The sequence below is a fragment of the Dipodomys ordii genome, unplaced genomic scaffold (assembly GCF_000151885.1).
Source record: "Dipodomys ordii isolate 6190 unplaced genomic scaffold, Dord_2.0 Scaffold150, whole genome shotgun sequence".
NCBI classification, from domain to species: domain Eukaryota; kingdom Metazoa; phylum Chordata; class Mammalia; order Rodentia; family Heteromyidae; genus Dipodomys; species Dipodomys ordii.
In genome coordinates this window covers 6,674,444-6,697,516 of record NW_012267366.1, presented here as the reverse complement: position 1 = coordinate 6,697,516, position 23,073 = coordinate 6,674,444, and the positions used below count along the sequence as shown (strand labels likewise).

General features: G+C 42.0%; 1 protein-coding gene and 1 non-coding gene across 2 annotated transcripts; both read left to right on the top strand.

Moving 5' to 3' along the window:
* Positions 1–236: 236 nt before the first annotated feature.
* Positions 237–309, top strand: Trnav-uac. The gene has a single exon. It is a non-coding gene; the product is annotated as a tRNA-Val (tRNA).
* A 1,777-nt stretch (positions 310–2,086) lies between these two features.
* Positions 2,087–16,671, top strand: Rs1 (retinoschisin 1). Its single transcript, XM_013032149.1, has 6 exons — positions 2,087–2,147; positions 6,685–6,710; positions 7,992–8,097; positions 12,401–12,542; positions 13,452–13,647; positions 16,487–16,671. Exons 1-6 carry the CDS (start codon positions 2,096–2,098, stop codon positions 16,637–16,639), a joined length of 675 nt encoding a protein of 224 aa, XP_012887603.1. The 5' UTR covers positions 2,087–2,095; the 3' UTR covers positions 16,640–16,671.
* Positions 16,672–23,073: the final 6,402 nt, after the last annotated feature.

The following is a 23,073-nucleotide window of genomic DNA, read 5'->3' as shown; positions in this document are numbered from 1 at the left end:
GGGGCTGAACCAGCCCTGGCCACAGGCGGCGGCGGCGGTGACTCTTGAGGTACAGGAAAGACGAGACCCCTTTGGTTTCAGAAGCCTGGGATCCGAATCCTCCTGCAAACGAATTTGGCGCCTGAGGCAAGGAGGGGCGGAGCTAAGGCAAGCGGAGAGCGTGGGGGCGGTTCTGAGAAACGCAGGGTGTTAGGTAACTCTATAAGAACGCCATCTGCAAAGCCGCTTTGCAACAAGGTTCCATAGTGTAGTGGTTATCACGTCTGCTTTACACGCAGAAGGTCCTGGGTTCGAGCCCCAGTGGGACCATGACTTGCGGTAGTCACTTTTTGTATTAAATATCCATAGACCACCTCGATTACAGAGAATGTTTGTCTTCATTCCCCTTTTTTGCTGATTTAAATACATTTGAACTTTTTTTTTTTTTTTTTTTTTTTAGCGCAGGAGCTAACTGACACCTTTTGGAACAATTGTAGGACCTGAGAAATCGCTGAGGATGGAGGCGGGACTAGCTCAGTTCCATCTCATGCCCAATATCCCCAGGTGCCTTCAGAAAATGCTATAGCTCCTGGGCCGCACTTGCAGGAGATCTTTCCCTGGAAGCACAACAGACTGACTCCCCTAACCCTTAGCCAAATCTGTATGGCTGCAGCCGCGTTTTGACTGGGTTTGAATGATTAAAAGTTGATTGCTATTATAGTTATGATTGTGATTAAGGGTTTATATTGCATTAAATGCTAAAGTACATAGCAGAAAGAAAATACAATCATTTCCTTTTTAACACAGGAGTGGCGTTAGTGGAATACTAGAATCCTAATGTCAGGCTTATAGACATCCAACAAATGCTGACTAAATGCCCAGACGCCTGAAATTGTTGGTGATTTTGTTGGTTTTGAGGTGTTCTTTGTTCTTTGTTTTGCTTTTTAGTACTGCATTATAGCATTGCTTAGGGGGTACTTTTTTCTTTTTTAGTATTGGCCTTCCACATATTTGAGATGAGGAATAAAGGGAAGTTGTTGGGGTCCAGAGGTGTGGGAGAGTGTGGTCAAGGGTGGGATGGTGGGCAAAAGAACTGAAAGTTGAAGGGGAAACTCCAGGTTTTTTTTTAGCCCCTTTCAATATAATTTTGCTTAGACCCTGTATAAAGTTGCATCTTTTTCTGACAGAAGCGTGTAATAGGTAATTTTTCAGATTAACAATCAAGTATATTCTTTTTTAAACCGTCTTAACTAGAAACTAATGCTACATATATATTCAAAATGACTTATGTAAACAGATCTCCAGGACATTTTTATCTTGCAAAAGTGAAAATGTACCCTTCAATCTACCATTCCCTTTTCCACTCCTATCAACTTTAGTGTGTGTGTGTGTGTGTGTGTGTGTGTGTGTGTGTGTGTGTGTGTATGCACGAGCCAATAGTGGGCTTGAAACTCAGGGCCTGGGCACTGTTCCTTCACTTTTTTACTCAAGGCTAGTACTCTACTACTTGAGACACAATACCAGTTCCAGCCTTTTGGTGATTAATTGGCATTAAGAAGCTCTAGGGTTTGTCCGCCCAGGCTGGCTTCAAACCTCCATCCTTAGATCTCAGCACACTGAGTAGCTAGCATGACAGGAATAAGCCACTAGTATTGCACATCTTTTTGCATAGCTGCCCCTCCCACCACCAAACTGAGTATTTTCCTCAGTGGAAAGAAATGAACATGATGACATAGGAGAGACTATGGCATGTCCATACATAAGAATGTTAGCCTTTAGCTAGCAGGAAATTGTTCAAGGTGGCCTTAGGAAAATGATGGCAGAGAAAGGAGCAAAGCTTGAGTCTTTAGATGATAACTGTTTCCCTCCGTTGTTCCCTTGCAATTAAAAACAGAATAAGAGCAATGATTCTCTTGCTAAACCAGCTCAGCTGATGTTAGTGTCTTGGAGACTCCCTTGTTGCAGCCAGTAGCTATATGGGCTAACTTATGAGGCTCAGGCAAAGACCTAAGAACTAAAGTAAGATGCTTAGTGAATCCAGTGCTCAAGTTAATCCCCTGCTCCTGGGCCAGCTCTTCACTGAAGTAAGACAGAGCTGCAGCCAAGGACAAGGAAAATGTCACCCACGATACAAGGCTTCTTGTTATTATTTCTGTTTGGCTACAAAGGTATGTACAATTCAGCCACTGGCATTTTTGCATATTTAATATCACAATTTGATTCAAAATTTTGTTGATAAATTAAAAAAGCAACTTGAAAAACAAACTATCAATGACACATGTTACTTAGGTTACATGTGTTATCCATGGCCAATGTTTAATTTGAGTAGATATAATTGTTGTTACATTCTCAGAAACTTTCAGGTTGTATATGGATTCTTTGAAAATTTAAACTATCCTTAAAATCCAACAGAAAGAAGAAAGTGTATAAGTACAATGATTAGTGAGGAAGCATGATGCAACTCTTGAACACTGTTATAGTCAAACAACTGATTGGAGAATTTCATCTTCCAATCTCAGTTATCATTAATGATGGATGATACCGCTAATAATCATTCTCTTGGGACTGGGTGCTGGTGGCTCACACATGGAATCCTAGCTATTCAGGAGGTTGCGATCTGAGGATCAGGCAGGGCAGAAAAGTCCATGAGACTCAGTTTCAATAAACTACTAAAAAAGCAAGCTAGAAGTGGAACTGTGGCTTAAGTGATAGAGTACTTGAGCAAAATGCACTCAGGGATAGCACCCAGACCCTGAGTTCAAGCTCCAAGACTGGCACAAAAAATAATCCTGTTGGGACAACAAGTGTAAATGAGGACTATGTCAGGCAAAGCAGGGCAAAAGGTCATTCTAGTTTAAATATGGATTAGTGTAACTGGCCACTGGAATCTAAGAAAAATCATAATCCTTTCCTTTCTACCTTTCTCCTACCAACTGACTCTCCCAACAGTTCCTCTCTTTACATTCATGTCTCATTACCATTATTGTTATCATCAGCCCTTTAGGTCTAAATTCTGTAAGTGAGGGAAAACTTAAGATGTTTGGCTTTTTGAACATGACTTATTTAATGTGATTGCCAGTTCATTCCATCTTCCTGAAAAAGTCATTTCATTTTCTTTTAAGGCTTAGTAATACTCTATGAGATACAGCTTCATTTGAGACATTAGAAATGGGTTGAAAGGTTGGGCTTGAGCTCAGTGGCAGAGTACTTGCCTAGCAATTGTGAGGCCCAGAATTCCAGCTCCAGTACCTTAAAAATGCTTTCTTCTCAGGCAGGGTGACTGATGCATGTAATCCCAACACTTGGAAAGGGAGGCAGGAAGATCATGAGTAAGACAGCAAGCACCCTGGGCTTCAAACTGATACCCTGTCACAATATACAGAACACAAAGATTCATTTACTCATTTATCTTACGTTCAAGGACCTATATTCGAGTATCTACAATAGGGCATATTTTTTAAATTATCTTTAAGCAGTTGTACAAATGGGTTTGCAATCCAACCTGTCAGTTGATGAGAACTAGAACCATGGCTCAAGTTGTAGAGCACCAAAAAAGCAAAAAAGCTAAGGGTCAGAACCTAGGCCCTGACTTCAGGCCCCAGCACCAAGAGGAACATTTTGGAAGAACTTGACACTCAGGGCAGACCCTTGAGTCTAACAACCCAGATCTATGATCCCCAAATGAGACAAAGTCCCCTAAAAAGTCTCCGTGTGTTTCTATCTACACCTTTACTTTCCATGGCTGTTAATAACAAAAGACACCTGTTAAGTGGCACGAAGGACAGTCTACTCTTAATTTCCAAAGCTTTGTGTATGCTGGCACTTAATCAGTATATGATCCAGACAGAGACAAAAAGTCAACACACATAGGATAGAAGCATTCAATAACACAATTGGGAACATATATATCAAGGTTCCTTTATCTGTTTGTGTTTGTTTCATTTTGTTTTTACTTTGTGCTGGTACTAGAGCTTAAACTCATATCCTGGGCACTGTCTCTAAGCTATTTTTGCTCAAGGCTAGTGCTCTACCACTTAAGATACAGCTCCACTTCCAGGTGGGTTTGTTTCGGGGGGGGTATTTTGGCATGTTTGGTTTGTGGGGTTACTTTGGTGGTTAATTGAAAATAAGAGTCTCACAGACTTCCTGCCTGGAGTGGCTTTGAATCACGATCCTCAGATCTCAGCTTCAAAGCAGTTACAATTACAGGTGTGAGCCAATAGCCTCTGGCTCATCTAGGTTCTTGATCTGAATTATTCTCTGCTATTTCTGCTATTTGCTAGTACTAGCTCTTTAGTACCATGAAATACGCTAAAGGGATTGCTTTGGCTTCCATACTGGATGAAAGTTCACATGGAAATACATACACCATCACAGTAAGAGACTGCCAATGTCACAGAAGTGAGTCAGTCTTCTATTTATCTAACTTTTCACATTTAAGATTCTGTTGATAATGATTTTATAGTGCACCCATTCTATTAAAATGTGTTTTCCCTTACATAGTCATTTTTATTATATAAAAGCAAAAAGAGTCCTCCATCCACACCTTTAGAGGTGTGCCAGCCATTAGGAACTGCAGATTTTTGTAAAAGGAAGCATTACTGAGACATAATTTATGCACAATTAATTCACTCATTTGAAGTGTACAAGTCAATAGTTTTGAATAAGTTTCCAGATTTGGAGCCCATACAATCTAATTTTAGAACTTTTCCCTCACCCTAAACATTAGACAGGGACTCCCTGTTCTCTCCCAACCTCCCCCAGCCCCTGGCAAGCACAAATCTACTTGCTTCAATAGAGATGCCTCTTCTGGATGTTACATTTACATGGAATTATAGGGCATGTGGTCTTTTGTCTCTTGCTTAGCATATGTCTTCGTGGCTCATCGATGTGGAAGCATGAAGGATAACAGATTTATCCATGAATAAGCCTACTGCCTAAAACAGTAATACTTTCACATCAAAATCAATCTTCCCTTCTTTCCAAGAGGGACAACATCACAGTCTCCTGCCTTTCTCCTGTGCTTTACCCATGTTTCTCAAGTAGATTAGAGGCTGGTTACAGTTTCTATCATTCATACTTCCACATCTTTCTCCTTAGCTTCATCTATTTCCCCAGGAAGGAAGGCTCCATATCTAGTGATATCCCATCAAAGAGACTAAAAAAAGAGCCTTTTCTAGTTTCTAATGCAGACTTTTCCTCTTGGGCTTGTCAGGCTCATTGGAGAGTCAGCCAGCCTTGAATTTTCTTGCTGTGGTAACAAGGGTTTCCCAGTAGGGTGGCCCTTTGGATAAGAGGACAGTATGAGCTCATAGTGCACAAATCTAAGGCAGGAGAGTGGCAGACATCTCATATAACATGTGCAAGACTCGTGAAAATAATCTAACCAGACAGAAAATATGTGCAAGCACATAATCAAAATCTCTATTTTCCCTCGCAAAGCTACTGTTTTTCTTTGTCTTCTTCCAACAAAGTTATTTTCTGGTATGACAATAACTAGGTGGTCATCAAGAAATGCTCTTGCTTTTGTTCTCTGGTTTTTAGGGTTAAATCATTTTGGGGAAGTGCAGCAGCCACGTTGTTGCTGCTCCCTTGGTGACAGTGTTTCCTGTAAAATGCTGGCTGTTCCTTCTGTCTCTGCTCATTTCCATAAAGCTCTGGCACCTCACAATCCCAGGCTGCCTGCAGACAAATGCTTCCTAGGGAGGGGAAACCGAAAAGAAAATAAGACCTACCAGAAATCCTCCCAGATCTGATGAAGCTCAGAAGTTAGCTCTGCATCCAGGCCTTCCTTCATGGCCTCTTCCTCCTCACAGGGGCACAGTGGCTGAATTTCCCCCAACCCACCGCTCCAGGGACCACCAATGGACATGGAGAACTGTTTTATTAAAAATAAAAAATGGAGGTTTGGTTCTAATGGGAAGAAAGTAAATTTCTCTCCTCATGTATCCTAAGGTTCGTGATTGAAATCTCCCATGATAAAAGACAGATCAACAAGAGAAAAGCATTCAAATCCATGAACTAAGTTTACTTGGCCTAAGAGCCTTTAGAAATGAAGCCCTGATCGCTGGGTGAAGCTGGGTGGTAGGGCATGTATGAGGCTCTGAGTTCAATGGCAGTACTGCAAAACAAGACAAAAAAATGAGTGAAAACCAGACGCCAGTGCCTCACACCTGTAATGCTAGCTACTCAGAAGGCTGGAATATGAGAATCATAGTTCAAAGCCATCCAGGCAGGAAACTCCGTGAGACTCTGATCTCCAATAAACCATTCAGAAAACTGGAAGTGGCACAGTGGCTTAAGTGATAGAGAGTGCCTGCCTTGAGCTGAAGAGCTGAGGGACAGTACCCAGGCCCAGAGTTCAAGCCCCACGACTGACAAAAAACAAAAAGCAAAAAACTGAACAATTCATATACTTGGCACTTCCTACCTGCTTTGCTACATTAATATATATTGACATTCTACAATGATCAAAATAATTACTTTTATCTTATTCTTTGTTCCATTCTATTGTTCCTAGTTTCTTAGCGTCTATGGATTTTTTTTTTCTTTCTGGCAGATATGTGTTTAGCTTGACTTCCTCCTGAAGGGAGCCTGTGAACATTCATTTGGAAATGATCACTTCACTGTTTCATGTAGTAAATGATTTTGTCAAACTTCTTTTTCTTTTCTTGATTTCATTTTCCCTCTTGTTCTTTTGCTCAGCCACAGTGGGATTATCATCTACAGAGGTATGTTATAGGAAGAAGGCTAGAATTTATGTGGATACTGCTTTTGAAGTTTTCTTAGCCAAAATGAATATATTGAATTATTGAACTATTAGTTATTTTTTGCTGTTCTAAGGCTGACATCTAGGGCTTTGCCACTCTAAAGTATGTGATCAACCACTGAGCTTTTCTTTCTTTTTTTTTTTTTTGTTGGTCCTGGGGCTTGTACTTTGGGCCTAGGTGCTGTCCCTCAGCTCATCTCAAGGCTAGTGCTCTACCACTTGAGCCACAGTGCCACTTCTGGCTTTTGCTGCTTATGTGGTGCTGAGGAATTGAACCCAGGGCCTCATGCATGCAAGCACTGGACCACCATCCCAGCCCATCTTTTTATTTTTCTCTTTTTAAATTGTACCAGTCCTGACTAGAACTCAGGGCCTACGTACTGTACCTGGGCTTTTGTGCTCAAGGTTAGTGCTCTCCCTCTTGAGCCACAGCTCCACTTCTGGCATTTTGGTGGTTAACTGGAAATGAGAGTCTCATGTATTTCCTGCCTGTGCTGGCTTTGAACCATAGTCCTCAGAACTCAGCCTCTTGAATAGCTACAATTACAGGTATAAGCCACTGGCACACAGCCTTCAAGTATTTTTAAAGCACTTTTTCTCTCTCCTGCTGGCAATAGCATGTTTTATCTAGGCAAGCTCCAAGTTTAGTTAATTTAATTTTTTGAATTTTTCATTTACTGTTTTCTGAACTTCAAAATGTTTTAAAATGGGTTTAAATTTAATATGATCATTTGTGTGTCCAGTGCTTCATATGTGTTTGGGAATTCTTGTTATATTTGTCCAATGTTAATTGTTTTCAATGGTTAAGGCAGAGTGTCACTATATAGCCCAGGGCTATACAGCAATACCCAAGAATTACATTGGTGTTTTAATGAAAATAAAGGAAAACCAGGTGCATTTCTGAATCCAGTGCCTTTAAAATTGAATCCCTACATACAAAACCCCACAGTTATATGAAGAGTCTAGCATTGCACCGAGGTGTACCCAATGCCCAAGTGCTTGAATATTGCCCTGGAAGGTTACCAATGGTTGCCCCTGGTGGCAGACATTTGCTTATTTTGAATCCAAGATGAGTGGCACTTGTGTGCATCCAGGCTCAAATAACAAGTCTGCCATCAGAACAAAGCAACCATGAATGATAGATAAGGAGCAAATGTGACTTTTGAAAACAAACCTCTAGTGGGTTGACCAGTTGTCTGTGACTGTGACTGTTCTAGCTTTTTACCTTTCTGATTGTTTGTAGGATGAAGGTGAAGGCCCCTGGGACCAAAAGCCATGCAAGTGTGATTGCCAAGGAGGGGCCAATGGTCTGTGGTCTGCAGGTGCCATCTCCTTAGACTGCATCCCAGGTGAGTGGCCTCCCCTCCTTGGGTCATGAGCTCAAAAGTGTCCTTTATTGAGTCTTGTCCAGCCTGGATGAATTAACACTGTGAATGATCAGCTCTGGCTTTTCAACAGCTAGCCTCTGAGTCTCAAATCTCACTGGCCACTGCTCCAGCCGACTGTTCTAATGCCATTGTTCAGAAACAACTTATTAGATCTGTACCAGGCCTAGTTGAGGTGCTTAGAGGAGACTCAGCAGTCAAGGAACTGGAAGAGTACAATCATTGAAAATTAAGTCAATGATAGGCAGTATGGAGCTTTGAAAAGAGCATGGGCTCCAGGGCCAGAAAAACCCAGAGCTGCATTCCAGATGAATCACTTCTGGAATGCGGCTTGGTTCTTTTTCTGCCCAGTGGAGGGATAGCAAGATGCACACCACACAGCCATGTGCTTCTCCCACACAAGCAGAAGCAGCCCAAGCCAAGCAGGTCTCTTCCCAAGCAAGGCACTGAAAGGCCAGCTCTCAGCTCTGGGCTCTCCCTTTTCCTATCATGAAGCAAGCTGCTGACACAGCAGCTTCTGCTTCAGCTTAGTCCCTCGATGATTAAATACAGTACAACCACCTGTTCAAGCCCAGCAGCGAATTACCTGAGTGAAAAATACACCTCCAGTTATGTGAAAGCCTCAGAATTTCCAGGACAACTTATTCCACAGCAGATGTAGTCTATCCTGATTAATAAAAACATCTTCCCTAAAGAATGGGGCCAGAAACCTTTGTCTGTAAAGGTCCAAACAGTAAATATATTTGGCTTTGTGGACCAAATGGTCCGTGTCCCAACTCCTTAGTTCTGTCCTTGTAGTTTGGAAACAGCCTTAGACAGTATCTAAATACACAAATATGGCCATGTTCCAATACAACTTTATCATAAAACAGATGGGGAAACCAGGTATGGTGGTACATTACTTGCAGTCATTGTAATCTCTACACTTTGGAGGCTGAGGTGCAAGATCTAATGGATGCGGCCAGCTGGGTTACACAAAGACCATGAATGAATGAATGAGTGAATGAATAAAATAAATAAATAAGAATGAGGTTCAAGTTCCATGACCTGCCCTATAGCTTCCGTAGCCACCATAAAGAAATGGTGGGGCTGGGCACCAGTGGCTCACACCTGTACTCCTAACTACTCAGGAAGCTGAGATCTGAGAATCACAGGTCAAAGCCAGCCTAGGCAGGAAAGTCCATGGGACTCTTTTATCTCCAATAAACCACCAGAAAACCGGAAGTGGTGTTATGGCTCAAGTAGTAGAGCAGTAGCCTTGAGCTGAAGAGCTGAGGGGCAATGCCCAGGCTGAGAGTTCAAGCCCCATGACCAACAACAACAACAAAAAAGAGCATACATTTCCACTAAGTTCTTATCTAAGGTGGAGCTGAAGCCTTTATTTCTGTCTTGTCAGTGCCAGGCACATCATAGGTACATGATGAAAGCAGTTTATATACACATTTCTAAGTAGAATCCTTCAGGATTAATGAGATCAAAGATATCAATGTTTTAATGGCTGCCTGAGCGCATGTGAAATGTATATAGGAAATGCCCTCGGAAGTCAACAGAGCCTTCGGCTTTCCTCATTCAGGCCCCACTGATCTTTGCAAACATCTGCTGATGCAACCCAGGCTCTGGCACTCTGCTTCCCCTCACTGTCAGCTACAAGCTATTGTGATGTTTCATCTCATTTATTCCTTCTACTAAGCCCTGAGAGCATGAGTCAGCTCACTGTCTGATGTTTTATGTTGCTTAGAATTTTTTCAAAAACATGGATGAATTCATTTATTTACTATTGTAGTTATTGGTTGACTATAGTGGGGTTTGAACTCACTGTTAAGTGGTTGATTACTTGGTTTTTTAATCTAGGAGCAGCAGAACTAGCAAGAAGCTTCCAGAAGTTACCTGTGTGTTCAGGGACTGAGATTTTCATCAGACTGTCAAAAACATAGCTTGTCTTTTCTGGCTCTTCAGTTTGGGTGATGCCATCAGTCTGCCTTAATCGAGGAGACTCTAGAAAATCAGCACAGTTGGGAGGGGGCACTCAGAGCTGACAGCAAAACCTATAGGCGCACACTGGTTGGTAATGCCCAGTGACCACACCCACAGAACAGAAGGTGCGGTGCATTATGGCCACCTAAGCTTTGGCTAAAGCTATTAAAAATACTAATACTGCCATTTCCACATTAGAGCCAAGATTAGCCTGGCCCTCTGACAGTAGGTCATAGGGTAGGAGGGAATTTAAAGGTGTAAGAAATACAATGATTTGCTCATGCTTCAATTAATTCTGATTTTATACTGTTTTATATTCAAGTGTATATCTGTTCTTCCATAGATTAATTCCATATGCTTTATTTTTCCATATTCTACTATGTCATATATTCAAGTCAAATAGATATACATAGTAATATTCATAACTATGGAATCTCTTGTCAAGAATGACTTCAAATATTGCCTGGGTCTTTAGGTTAGCTTTTTGTGGTACAGGATAGCACACTCACAGCATCACACATGCTAGGCAAGGGCTGGCTGTGCCACTGGGTTGCACCCCAATCGTTAATACTTCTTGCAAGTATGTTTGACCCAAATAGCAACAAACCCAGAAAGCATTGACGAATAAAAGAACCTAATACATTAAATCAAGATAGCCTGGATTAAAAAGACATTATAAATTCACCACTATCCATTTAGTTTGCAAGAGCTTTGTGAGCCACAAAAGATGTTGATTTTCCTTACGAGTGAAATAACTATCAAAATAATTCAACAGGTACAAAAAGAAAGTCTATGGGGCAGAAACTTGGGAAAGGTCATGTGGGTCTGAGGAGGATCTCTTTCATGCCTTTGATGATACTTTTTTTACCACTCTCAATTTATAGTTGTATTTGGATTAGGCCAAAGGGAGTTCTCAGGGATATATACAGGGAATTTCTTCTCTCATATAGGCCTTTCTACTTGCTGCTTCTGCCATTTTCCCTACTTGCTCCCAGAGGTGATCCAAAAGGTGGTGGTACTATTTGTCCACCATCCATTCAATATCTGTTGAGTGCTTAATGTGCAGCTCAGAGGGTAGACAGTGAGCCCGACAAAGGAGCTGACAAATACTTCCCTTAAAGAAAACATCATATACAACAGGTGTACAGGATGCTCTGGAGGCAAGGGAAGTGTAGAGATCTGAAGTGTCCAGCTGGCCAGTTGAAGGAGCAGGAAGGGGACAGAAAACAATCTCGAGGCCCCTGGGGCAGATCTTGAAGGGACCTTAGGCAGGAAGATATAGGAGGAAGAGCCCGAAAATGCCCCATTTTTCTATTGTGGTGTTCTCTATTCCATTTTCTAAGTGCTGTTTATTTCATGGCACACGGTGCATGAGAAATGCCACATTTTTCTATTCTTCCAAGTTCAACTCAATCCAGTTTCAGTGCTGTGTCATTATGGCCTGTGAGCTATCTAAAAGCATGCCTTTTGAAGTTCCTTTCTCTTCTCTTTGGGTGGCAAGAAAGCCCCAGAGTTTACCAGGGCTGCTTGGGAGACCTGGGCTCACACTGGGTTAGGCTATACCCAACCTTTAAGATTCTTTGTAAGTCTGCCTACCCCCTTAGCCACATTTCTGCAAAGTCCCAAGATGGTTTCCTGAGGGTGTCCAGAGTGCTTGTTGATGTAGCTGGGGCTGCCCCTGGACAGTCAGTGAATTCCTCTTTAAGTCTAGATCATTCGAGTCCATAGGCTGCTTCTCAGTAGCTCGAGCCTCCCGCCCTTTGTGGCTTGGAGGTATCAATGTCTTAGACCCAGAGCCCTGGGCAGCAGGATGGATGACAAAGAGTTCAGGTGTGGACATTTTGGACACAAAAGCTTTGAGTCACCCAGGTGGAAGCAGTCACCTGGAAACTGTTCTGGGATGAAGCCTGCAGACCAAGAGGCAGGCCTAGTGTCAAAGATAGAGATGGTCATCCACCCTGGAGAGTATGTGCAGGGTCCATATCTGGACAAACATTAGAGTCTCAGCTACTTCTCAAGTATTCCCAGGACTCCATGAATACTGTCATTGGGACTCTAGCCAACTCCTAACCTTTAGACGGATGGATGGCAAGAGTGTCGTGAGGGGACACCAAAGAAAAAGTAAAATGCCACAAATAGGTGATCAGGAGAGAGAGGTGATGGTGTTTTCTGCCCTTTCTGCCTTCCCCCTCACAATTAGTGTGTCCCCTCCCCGTAGCTGGCATTGCAGCCATATGCTACCACACAGGATATGATTTGAGTGTTTGAATGTGCATTATTCTTTTCTTCCCAGAATGCCCATATCACAAACCCCTGGGTTTTGAGTCAGGGAAGGTCACACCAGACCAGATTACCTGCTCCAACCCAGAGCAGTATGTGGGCTGGTATTCCTCATGGACAGCAAATAAGGCCCGGCTCAACAGTCAAGGATTTGGGTAAGTAGCGCAGGTAGTCTGTGTGGGATTTGTTTCTCTTATACAATAAATGGGCTTTGATGGGCTGGGAAGGTGGCTCAGTGGCAGAGTGCTTGCCTTGCATATATGAGGCCCTGGGTTCGATTCCTCAGCACCACATAAACAGAAAAAGCTGGAAGTGGTGCTGTGGCTCAAGTGATTGAGCGCTAGCCTTGAGCTGAAGAGCTGAGGGACAGCACCCAGGCCCAGAGTTCAAGCCCCACAACTGACAAAAAATAATAATAATGTGCTCTGAACAACTACATGCTCTAATACAGCATTTGAATAAACTTATTCAATAAATCCTGGCCAGGCAAAGTGACTTATGCCTGTAATTCTAGCTAATTGGGCTTGGGCACTGTCCCTCAGCTCTTCAGCTCAAGGCTAGTACTCTACCACTTGAGCCACAGAGCCACTTCCAGTTTTCTGGAGGTTTATTGGAGATAAGAGTCTCACAGACTTTCCTGCTAGGGTTGGCTTTGAACCATGATTCTCAGATCTCAGCTTCCTGAGTAGCTAGGATTACAGGTGTGAGCCACCGGCACCCTGCCAGAAAACAAATCTTGACTGACCAAATGTCTTGGTTGTACAAAGGACTGTGGTACAGCAGTGGAAAAAGATGGATGAGGTATTTGGCTTCAGGAAGTACTAAGTTCCAAGGGGGAAAGGGAGAGGATAAGCCGGTTGTTGCACAACTCAACATTCAGTGAGAGAGGGCCAGGGAAAACTTCCTGAAGAAAAGTCCTCACAAGTGGGAAACAGCTAGTGTCAAGGCCTCAAAGTGGGAACAAGACTGTTGGGGGTTGGTGGCCCCTCAAGGGCCATTCTTGGCTGGCTCTTTGCTGGGGCTCACAGGGAGGGGCTGCAAGTGAATCAGTGTGCTTGCTGCAGGTGCGCCTGGCTCTCCAAGTTCCAGGACAGTAATCAGTGGCTGCAGATAGATCTGAAGGAGATCAAGGTGATTTCGGGCATCCTCACCCAGGGCCGCTGTGACATTGATGAGTGGATGACCAAATATAGCGTGCAGTACCGGACCGATGAGCGCCTCAACTGGATTTACTATAAGGATCAGACTGGAAACAACAGGGTAAGTGGGGCTCAGCCCAACCCACGTTTGGCTCACGTCCCCTGGGACCCCTCTCTCTCATCCCTGGACCCCTACCCTCGCTGTCAGAGCACATGTTGCTCACCTGTGCTTCTTTATTTTCTGCTTGTAGCTTTGGTGCCCAGCTGTTTGGAAAGAAATGCTGTGTGTGTGTTTTGTGCCAGAGATGTTTGCCTGAGTTCTCAGATCATCATGTAGTTGCTTGAAGACTCAAGGCTTGATAGTTGGACTCTCAGTTTCACTGGATCATTGATTAGACTTGGTTCTATTCAGTATGTTCCTGATGAAGATAGCCAGTCCTCTATTGATACAGATAGGGCCTGTCCTTACTACTGACTGCTAGACACTGTTGGCAGGCTAGCTGGTTAACTAACCATTTAACTGCATAAATGTTTATTAAAAGGACACTACCAAGCTGGGCACTGGTAGCTTATGCCTGTAATTCTAGCTACACCAGACACTGAGATCTGAGGATTATGGTTGAAGTCAACTTGGGCAGGAAAGTCTATGAGACTCTTCTTTTTTTTGGGGGGGGGGGTCCAGTCGTGCGGCCTGAACTCTGGGCCTGGCGCTGTCCTTCAGCTTTTCAGCTCAAGGCTAGCGCTCTACCACTTGAGCTACAGCACCACTTCTGGCTTTTTGCTTATGTGGTGCTGAGGAATCGAACCCAGGGCCTCAGACATGCAAGGCAAGCACTCTACCACTGAGCCAACTTCCCAGCCCTCTATGAAACTCTTCATCTCCAATTAACTACCAAAAAAAGCTGAGCTACTAGTCTTGAGCAACAACAACAACAAAAAAAGCTCAGGGACAGCACTGAGGCCCTGAGTACAAACCTAAGGACCAGTATACACACACACACACACACACACACACACACACACACACACACACACTTAAAAGGATACCACCAGTTTGCAAAGATACTTAGGCCTTTTGGAACTCTATATTCTATACACTTTTTGAGAACTGTGACCAAAGTCACCTTCATCGTAGTCTAAACACAGTAGATGCCTGATTTTAATACATGTACATTTATCTACACACACACACACACACACACACACACACACACACACACACACACACACACATATATACATATGCAATGTTTAGAAATGAAAATGGCTAGCAGTTTGGAAATGGATGCCAAAGAATAATAAATTCCTCAGGTTATTTTTTGACATTAATCAGGTTCAGAAGATGTAGATGTGTGTGCTGAGAATCAGAAGATTTTCTAGTCCCTGATGACAATTTGCACTGTAAGATATCATAGCTTGACGTTTCAAGGAGTATAGACAGAATAGGAAACCTCATGGTTGGATACTTGGACTCTTAATTTCATTTTTGGTCTTATTAGTTGGCTTCTCCAAAAGAAAGTGTTTCTTCAAGCCCCATGCTCCTGAAAATCTTGATGGTGCTCTCAAAGTGGCAGTCCATACAATCTGGCAGATCCTGTCCACAGACTCCTCATCTACCACCTCATTTGCACAGACTCATGGCTTAGACAGGGCAATATGGGGCCTTGCGACTGGGAAGAAAGGGAGGCACCCAAGACATCCTGCTTTGTGCATGGAAACGGCCAAGTGTCACAGGCAGATGTTTTCAGGAGAAAATGAATGGCAGGAAAAAAAGTATTTCTGTGTGATGGGACAAAACAATCTCAAAACTACTCTCAATTCTGGAAAGAGTGCCAAGAAGATTTCTCTGGAAGTACTGTACTGTCCAACATCCACAGTAGCTTAATTCCTAAAAATCACCAAGTAAAACCATTTTCTCTCTGTCACCACTTTTCCCTTTCCAGATTTTTCCCTTAAGGTGTGTGTGTGTGTGTGTGTGTGTGTGTGTGTGTGTGTGTGTGTGTACTTACTTGAACTCAGGGTCTGGGCACTTTTGTGCTATTTTAGGAGATAGTTTACTGGACATGAGTCTCACAGACTTTCCTGCATTGGCTGGCTTTGAATCACGAGCTCAGAGCAGCTAGAATTACAGGCTTTTGAGCCACCAGCACCTGGTTTCTCTCTAGTTGTTTTTTTTAATGTTTGTAAAAACGTGTTTCCAAGTCTAAAAGGTATTTGTGACTTGTATCAAAGTAGAGATATATATTTAAATTTTGCCTTAGAAGTTTACAGTCAGGAAAATATAGTTTGGATACCTTTAGAACATAGGAATATTCATTCCTCTTGTGTGATGTGACACCTTTTATACCTTCTTGTCAAAATGCAAAGGACAAAACCAGAAAACTGTGATAAGGATCAAGGGTTTTCTATCTGCATCATCTAATAGGACTTCCTGTGATGATGGACACATTCCTATTCACACTGCCCAATATGGTAGCCTCTGGCCACATGTAGCTATGGAGCATTTAAAATGTGGGCAGTGTTGGCTGAGATACATGTATTTCGTATACACAATGCCCTAGGTTCTGTCCTAGCACTGAAGAAGAAAAAAGTGAGAAACTGAATTTTTCTGTTTTTAGTTCATGTACATTGAAATGTATGTGGCTAGTGGCTATCATATTGGATAGTCCCCAAAGGTGCAATGAACAGGATCTGGTGATGTGGCTCAGGTGGCAGAGTGCCAGCCTTGAGAAAAAAGCTGAGAGCATGAAGACTAGAGTTTAAGCCCCAGCATTGGTGCCCCCCTCCCCGACCCCCTATACTAGCTACATTCATGGTTAGAATTTAAAGCGTACTTGGAACTTCTCTGTATTTTAACCATTTTCTAAGATTTTCCGTAGTTGTACAATGGGGCTAGCTCCACACAGGAGTCATTCTTTTCTTCTTGTGTGTTGGTGACTGGATCTCCTCCCTCTCTTTAGGTTTTCTATGGAAACTCAGACCGGAGTTCCACAGTCCAGAACCTGCTGCGGCCCCCCATCATTTCCCGCTTTATCCGACTGATCCCACTGGGCTGGCATGTCCGCATTGCCATCCGGATGGAGCTGCTGGAGTGTGTCAGCAAGTGTGCCTGACTCCCACCCTAGCACAGGCCTGCCAGCGAGGGGAGGACCCGCCGGTGCAGGGCCCCACAAGGCCCCGCTGATGGATAAGGTTCTATCTTTAAGGCACTTTTAAAGGCAGAGATATAGAAGATCTCATCCACACACAGACCAAATAAAAGAGTCTCCAATTTTAATGAAAGAAAAAGAAACAAAATATGGTCACCCTCCTCTCCTTGCTAGGGCCAAGAATAATAAGAACAAAGAAAACATCACCCAAACTAATTTTCATACAAAAGCCTAAGTAATTTGCTGGAGCAATTTCCTGCTTTCTCTCCTCTCCTCTTTTCATTTTTTTGGGTAGTTTTTTTTTTTTTTTAAATCTCAGTAACACTGAAAGCTGCAGTCCCAGGGGAACAAACACAAAGGAGCTCTGATAATTTGAAAAATTCTATTTTGCTTTGCCACTTTCAAAACAGAGACATATGGTTTCAGAAAATCTTGCTTGAATGCTGAAAAGGACTAGGCCTACATTTAGGTTTCCATTAAATCTGGAGCAAAAAAGAACACAGCGAGAAGTCAGGTAGACAGTTGAAGGTTTTGAGGGTGAGTAGGTAGCAGACATGACTGCGGTACATAGGAGCCTGTTGCACGTCCCACAATTGTCCTGCTATCCTGATGGCTTGTGTACAACAAAGAGCAAATGTCTAAGGTCAGGGAGCCTTGCTGGTAATAGTTTTTGCATTGAATGGGCACTTGCAATGAACGAATCCCACATGAATACAGGGATTAGAGACAGTCCGAAGCTTTCATTACACAGCTCATAAAGGCAAACTGTCCAAATCTGTGGTTACCATAATGTACAGGACAATCTGTATGTGGCAAGTCACAAGGTCGTTCTACATTCAGGAAGGCCAAGTGACCAGAGCACCTCAAAATCTCCTTATCTAGGGCTACTATTTTTCAAGAAACTGAACATATCTCGGAAAAAAAAAACCCACCCAAACAAAAAAAACTTGACTCAGGAGCTAGCCACTTGGAGGAGGTACATTAGCTAAGTGGTCAGAATAAGGTCATACAAAGAACCTGCAGCTTCTCCTCTGGAGATGTCTGCCTTGTCCACACAATCACACCTGCTCCAGACACTTGTAATCTCTTTGGGAAGCAGTGGCGCTCATTTGGCAGACATGAACTACAACCAGTCTCTTCTGCAGTGCGGAAAGACCTGACTTCCAAGTCTCTCCCTGGGCAGAGACTGTTAACATAGGGAAAAGAGAACAGGGAAAGTAGGAGCTGAGAGGGATGGAATCAAGCTTAAAGGTCTCCAGAAACTGGGCATTTCACAGACTGTCCTGGTACCACACATAGTTATAAGCCTTTGCTAGCAGATCTTTCCTGGTATCACTGTACATTTTCAAATGCCAAGGCCAGTGGATGGACTCACAGTAATGTCGCCTTAGACATTGCATTCATCTACTTTGTGAATAGGTAACCTCCTACAAGCCCCACATCTCCCCCAGGGTTTAAGGGCTCAGCAGACGTGTCTAGAATATGGCACTCCTGGCTTTAGGACACATGCAGAAATGTATTCTGGACAGAATTCCTAAACATACTGTGATTTACAAGAATGAATTTACTTATCTCACAATATAGACTGTCAGAGAAAATGGTAATAGACTAAGTGTATAGATTGGGGTGGGGGGAATGAACAAATATATATCCATAAAGATATATGGATAAAGGTTCTTTAAACAATTGTTAACATTGGGCCTCTATATCTTGTTATGTCTTTATTGAGATGAAGTTCATATATCATAGAATCCTCACCTATGTGATGTATACAGCTCAATGACTTGGTATATTAGGAGCTGTGAAATCTTTATCATAAGTAACTTTAGTTTTCACTACCTTAAGCAGGGGTGGGGAATATCTGGTTGGTGGGCTGTATGAGGCTGCCAAAGTCATTGATATAGGATAGGACAGACATGTACGCTTCTTTTTTTGTCTGTCATGGGGCTTGAACTCAGGGCCTGGGCACTGTCTCTGAGCAACTTTGGCTCAAGGTTAGTGCTCTACCACTTGAGCCACAGTGCTACTTCAGGCTTTTTTCTGTTTATTTGGTACTGAGGAATCAAACCCAGCATTTCATGCATGCTAGGCAAGCACTCTACCACTGAGCCACATTCCCAGCCCATGTGTACACTTCTTGAATGCTTCTTATCTGCTGCCTGAGGCTATCTGTCCATACTGATAATTTTGAATGGTCTGCAGATGACATTATTAATATCCAAAAGGCCCTTAGCAGAAAAAAGTTCCCCATCCCTGCTGACATAAAGAGAATTAGCCATCATCCATCTTGGCTCTGGGCAACTATTAACCCACTTTTTGTTTCTATGTAAATTTCCTTATTTGTAGACATTTTTCATATTATATATATATCCAATATGTAGTAGCTTGTGACTGATTTCATTCACTTTTTTTCATTCACTTTTTGTTTTTAAAGCTCTTCTATATTGTTCATTCCTTTTCTGAGTATAATTCCATTGTATGGATATTGTTACTTAGCATCCCTTGATGGGCATTTAGGTTGAATAGTGCTATGAAAATGTGTTAGCAAATACATTTTATGTGAACATATTTTCATTTACTTGGTTACATATCTGGGAGTGGGACTGCTGGGTCGTATGGTGACTAAGTTTAACAAATGGCTCACCATTTTCCACTCCTATGGCATAGCAATGCATGAAGGTTCCCATTTCTCTATAACCTCAATAACACTTAGAGTCTTTCACTATAGCCATCTTAGTATGTGTAAGTAGTATTCCTTTGTAATTTTGATTTGCATTTCTCTAATGACATTGAACATCGTTTCATGTATTTCCATATGGTCATTTCTTTGCCCATTGAAAAATCATTTTACAATTTATTGAGTTGTAAGAGTTCTTTGTATATACTAGATATAATTTCTTTTTCTTTTTTTGGTCAGTTGTGGGGCTTGAACTCTGGGCCTGGACACTGTCCCTCAGCTCTTCAGCTAGCTCAAGGCAACCGCTCTACCACTTGAGCCACAGCACCACTTCTAGTTTTCTGGTGGTTAATTGGAAATAAGAGTCTCAAAGAAGCAGGGTGCTGGTGGCTCACGCCTGTAATCCTAGCTACTCAGGAAGCTGAGATTTGAGGATCTAGGTTCAAAGCCAGCCCAGGCAGGAAAGTCCAGGAAACTCTTATCGTCAATAAACCACCAGAAAACCAGAAGTGGTGCTGTAGCTCAAGTGGTAGAGTGCTTGCCTTGAGCTGAAGAGCTGAGGGACAGCACCCAGGCCGAGTTCAAGCCCCACAACTGACAAAAAAAAAAGTCTCACAGACTTTCCTGTCTGGGCTGGCTTTGAACCGTGATCCTCAGATCTCAGCCTCCTGAGTAGCTAGGATTATAGGCATCAGCCACCAATGCCTGGCTAGATATAATTTCTTTTAATCAGATATATGACTTGAAAATATTTCTTTCATCATTGTTTTTTAAACTCTTGGTTATTTCGAAGCACAATTTTTTAACTTTTAGTGAAGTCTAAATTTATTCCTACTTTTTTTTCCAATCCAATTTCATGAAGATTTACTACTATTTTTCTAAGTTTTATAGTTCTACCTTTTACATTTAGCTCTTTGACCAACTTTGAAACCATTTTCATGTCTATGAAGAGTCCAACCTCATTCTTTGTATATAGTTAGCTAGTTTTCCAACAACCACTTGTTAAAAAGATAATTGTGGGGCTGGAGGGGCGGCTCAAGTGACTTTGCAGACTCAGGATGTAACTCAGTGGTAGAATATTGGGTGTGGGTGGTGACTTGGACAAAGAAAGGTATTTCAAATCAGAAATATGCTAGCAATATATTCTCAGAACTAAGTAGTTTGTCATTCTAAAATGAGCCTTTGAAGGATACTGAGAGAAGGCCACTTGAGACATAGTTGAGGCATAGTCGCTGAGGCCTACTGACAAAACAGCTTTCAATGGTGCTACTTCCTTTGTGTTCTCTAGTACAGCCTCACTCTAGACTTTTCTGATCACAAACTACCTTATGAACTGGTAGGAAGTTCAGATAGGATCAAGTGCTTAGCATATAACCATTGACTTCTCCATAACTAGCATTTAATCCAATGAAACTTTTCCTAGTTCATAGAAATGCCAACTGTGACACAATTAATAACTATAATAATGTTATAATAGCTAATACTCATGGAGATTCTATCAAATGCTATATAGCACCTCATTACATCTTCATGACAACCCTACAGGGAAGGTACTACAATAGTTTTTGTTTATAGGCAAGGAAACAGAGGCACATGGAAGCTAAGTATCATGCATCAAGACATACGAGATTTACGTGACAGCCAGGGTTCCTGTCAGGCCATTATGACTCCAGATCCTAGGCATTTAACTGTATCACCAGCATCTGCATCCCTGATCTCCAGTGATTTGCTTCAATGAAACAGTCCATTCTCAATCAAATCAGTTATCACCTGCTAGGAGAGGAGATAAAAGATGCATGTGAATTGTTGTGAATTTTAAGGATGTTACACATTGTAAGGGCTCATTACTACCTGCTCCAATCAGTACATTTACCCATCAGTACACATAGCCTTCTTGAAATGGGTGTATCCTATTTTTCACTTGACTAAATTGTCTTTGTTTGTAAACCTAGAGTATATTCCGGCAAACATTTTCATATATTCTAGGTTGAACATTGTTTTTGGAGTTAATTGAATAAACCTGAATTACTAAAGGGAAAACAATGTCATTAGACTCCATGTCACTCTTGACACGTGGAGATGAAGTGGCTGCATTGTTTAGTGGTCTTGAAGTGTATGGGTTTTGCAGTGAACAAGTTTAGCTTCAAATCCTATCCATTCCACTTCTAGGCTGGGTGACTCCAATCAAGTTAATATAAGGTATGTAAACCTGTTCATCTACAAAATAGGGAAAATAATAGTACTTACTTCAATGAGTCATTTTTTAAACATAACAAGAGAACACTTGGCATTATTGTATCAGTTGTAGTATGTTCTATGAACATAAAAACAATTCGGAAAGGCTGGGTATGGTGATACATGCCTGTAATCCAGACTCTTAGGAGGATGTGACAAGAGGACTGACTGTAGGTTTCAGGCATACTTACATACTGAGAACTTATTTCCAAAAACAAAATAAGCAAACAAACAAAAAACAAAGGGCCCAGACACAGCTTCAGTCTTAATCAAAGTGTAGATGAAATTACAGGCCAGTTTCTACTCCACTAAGGATATACTCATGGTGAAGGATGGCTTGACAAAAGGTTTTGTGTGTGTGTGTGTGTGTGTGTGTGCTGATCCTGGGGCTTGACCTCAGGGTCTGGGCACCATCCCTGAGTTTCTTTTGATCAAAGCTAATGCTCTACCACTTGAGCCACAGCTCTGCTTTTGGCTTTTATGGTAGCTTTATTAGAGGTAAGAGTCTCACAGACTTTCTACCTGGGCTAGCTTTGAACTGTGATCCTTAGATCTCAGTCTCCTAAGTAGCTAGAATTATAGGCATGGGCCACCAGTGCCAAGCTTAATAAAAGGTTTTTAAGAATACAAAGCCCTACCTTAACTCCTTCCCATTTGTTTAGAAAGATAAAAAAACTCTGGAGAATATTTTAAATATTACCACAAAATTGAAGTTTTTGCCTCTTTATTGTCCTTTACAGTTGGTCTTCTTATCTAAATGGCAAAATTCAAGGTCTATGACAGGCTTTGTTTTTGGCTTGTTTTTTGTAAAAGTTTTATCACGTAGAAACTGAGATTTTGATTCCAAGCCCAAATGCCAGAGTCCCATGTTAGGTTTAGCACTTACCCCCATATGTCAAATAAACATGGGAGACTGACTGTCCAGCTTTTCAGTAGTTTATAGGTCCCAGCAAAACCATCATTTAACTTGCTTCTTACAAAAACACAGTGATGTACATTTACCTATTATGTAGCTGTTTTTGTGTTGTAAGCACAGAGTTCTGTAGATGTTACAGAGCTCCTATAGCCCAGAGACCCTGATGTTTACCATCTGGCCCTTTACTTAAAAAAAAAAAAGAAGAAACCCTTAGAAACTTTGTTTCTCCACCCTTGCTTTCTCCCTGTAGCACTGAATTTGTAAGGCTGGAATCTCTCTCCATCTTCCTCACACCACCAAAGGAGCTTTTAACAAGGTGGACTTGTGTACAACACTTGTACTTGTGTAAAAGAAACCACAGTTTTCAAAATGTCATAATGAGGAAAGAACTTTATAAACAGAAAAAAACATTAAGTAATAGGATTTGCTTTGCTTTACATTGATTTCTCTCTTTTAAACCAATTACAATTTCAAAGGGCCATTATCTTTCATCTGAATTCCAATGCATTCTTTTTCACAAAGAAAGAAAAAATGAAGCTGCTCGAGGTTCAAAGGCAAGAAAGACCACAG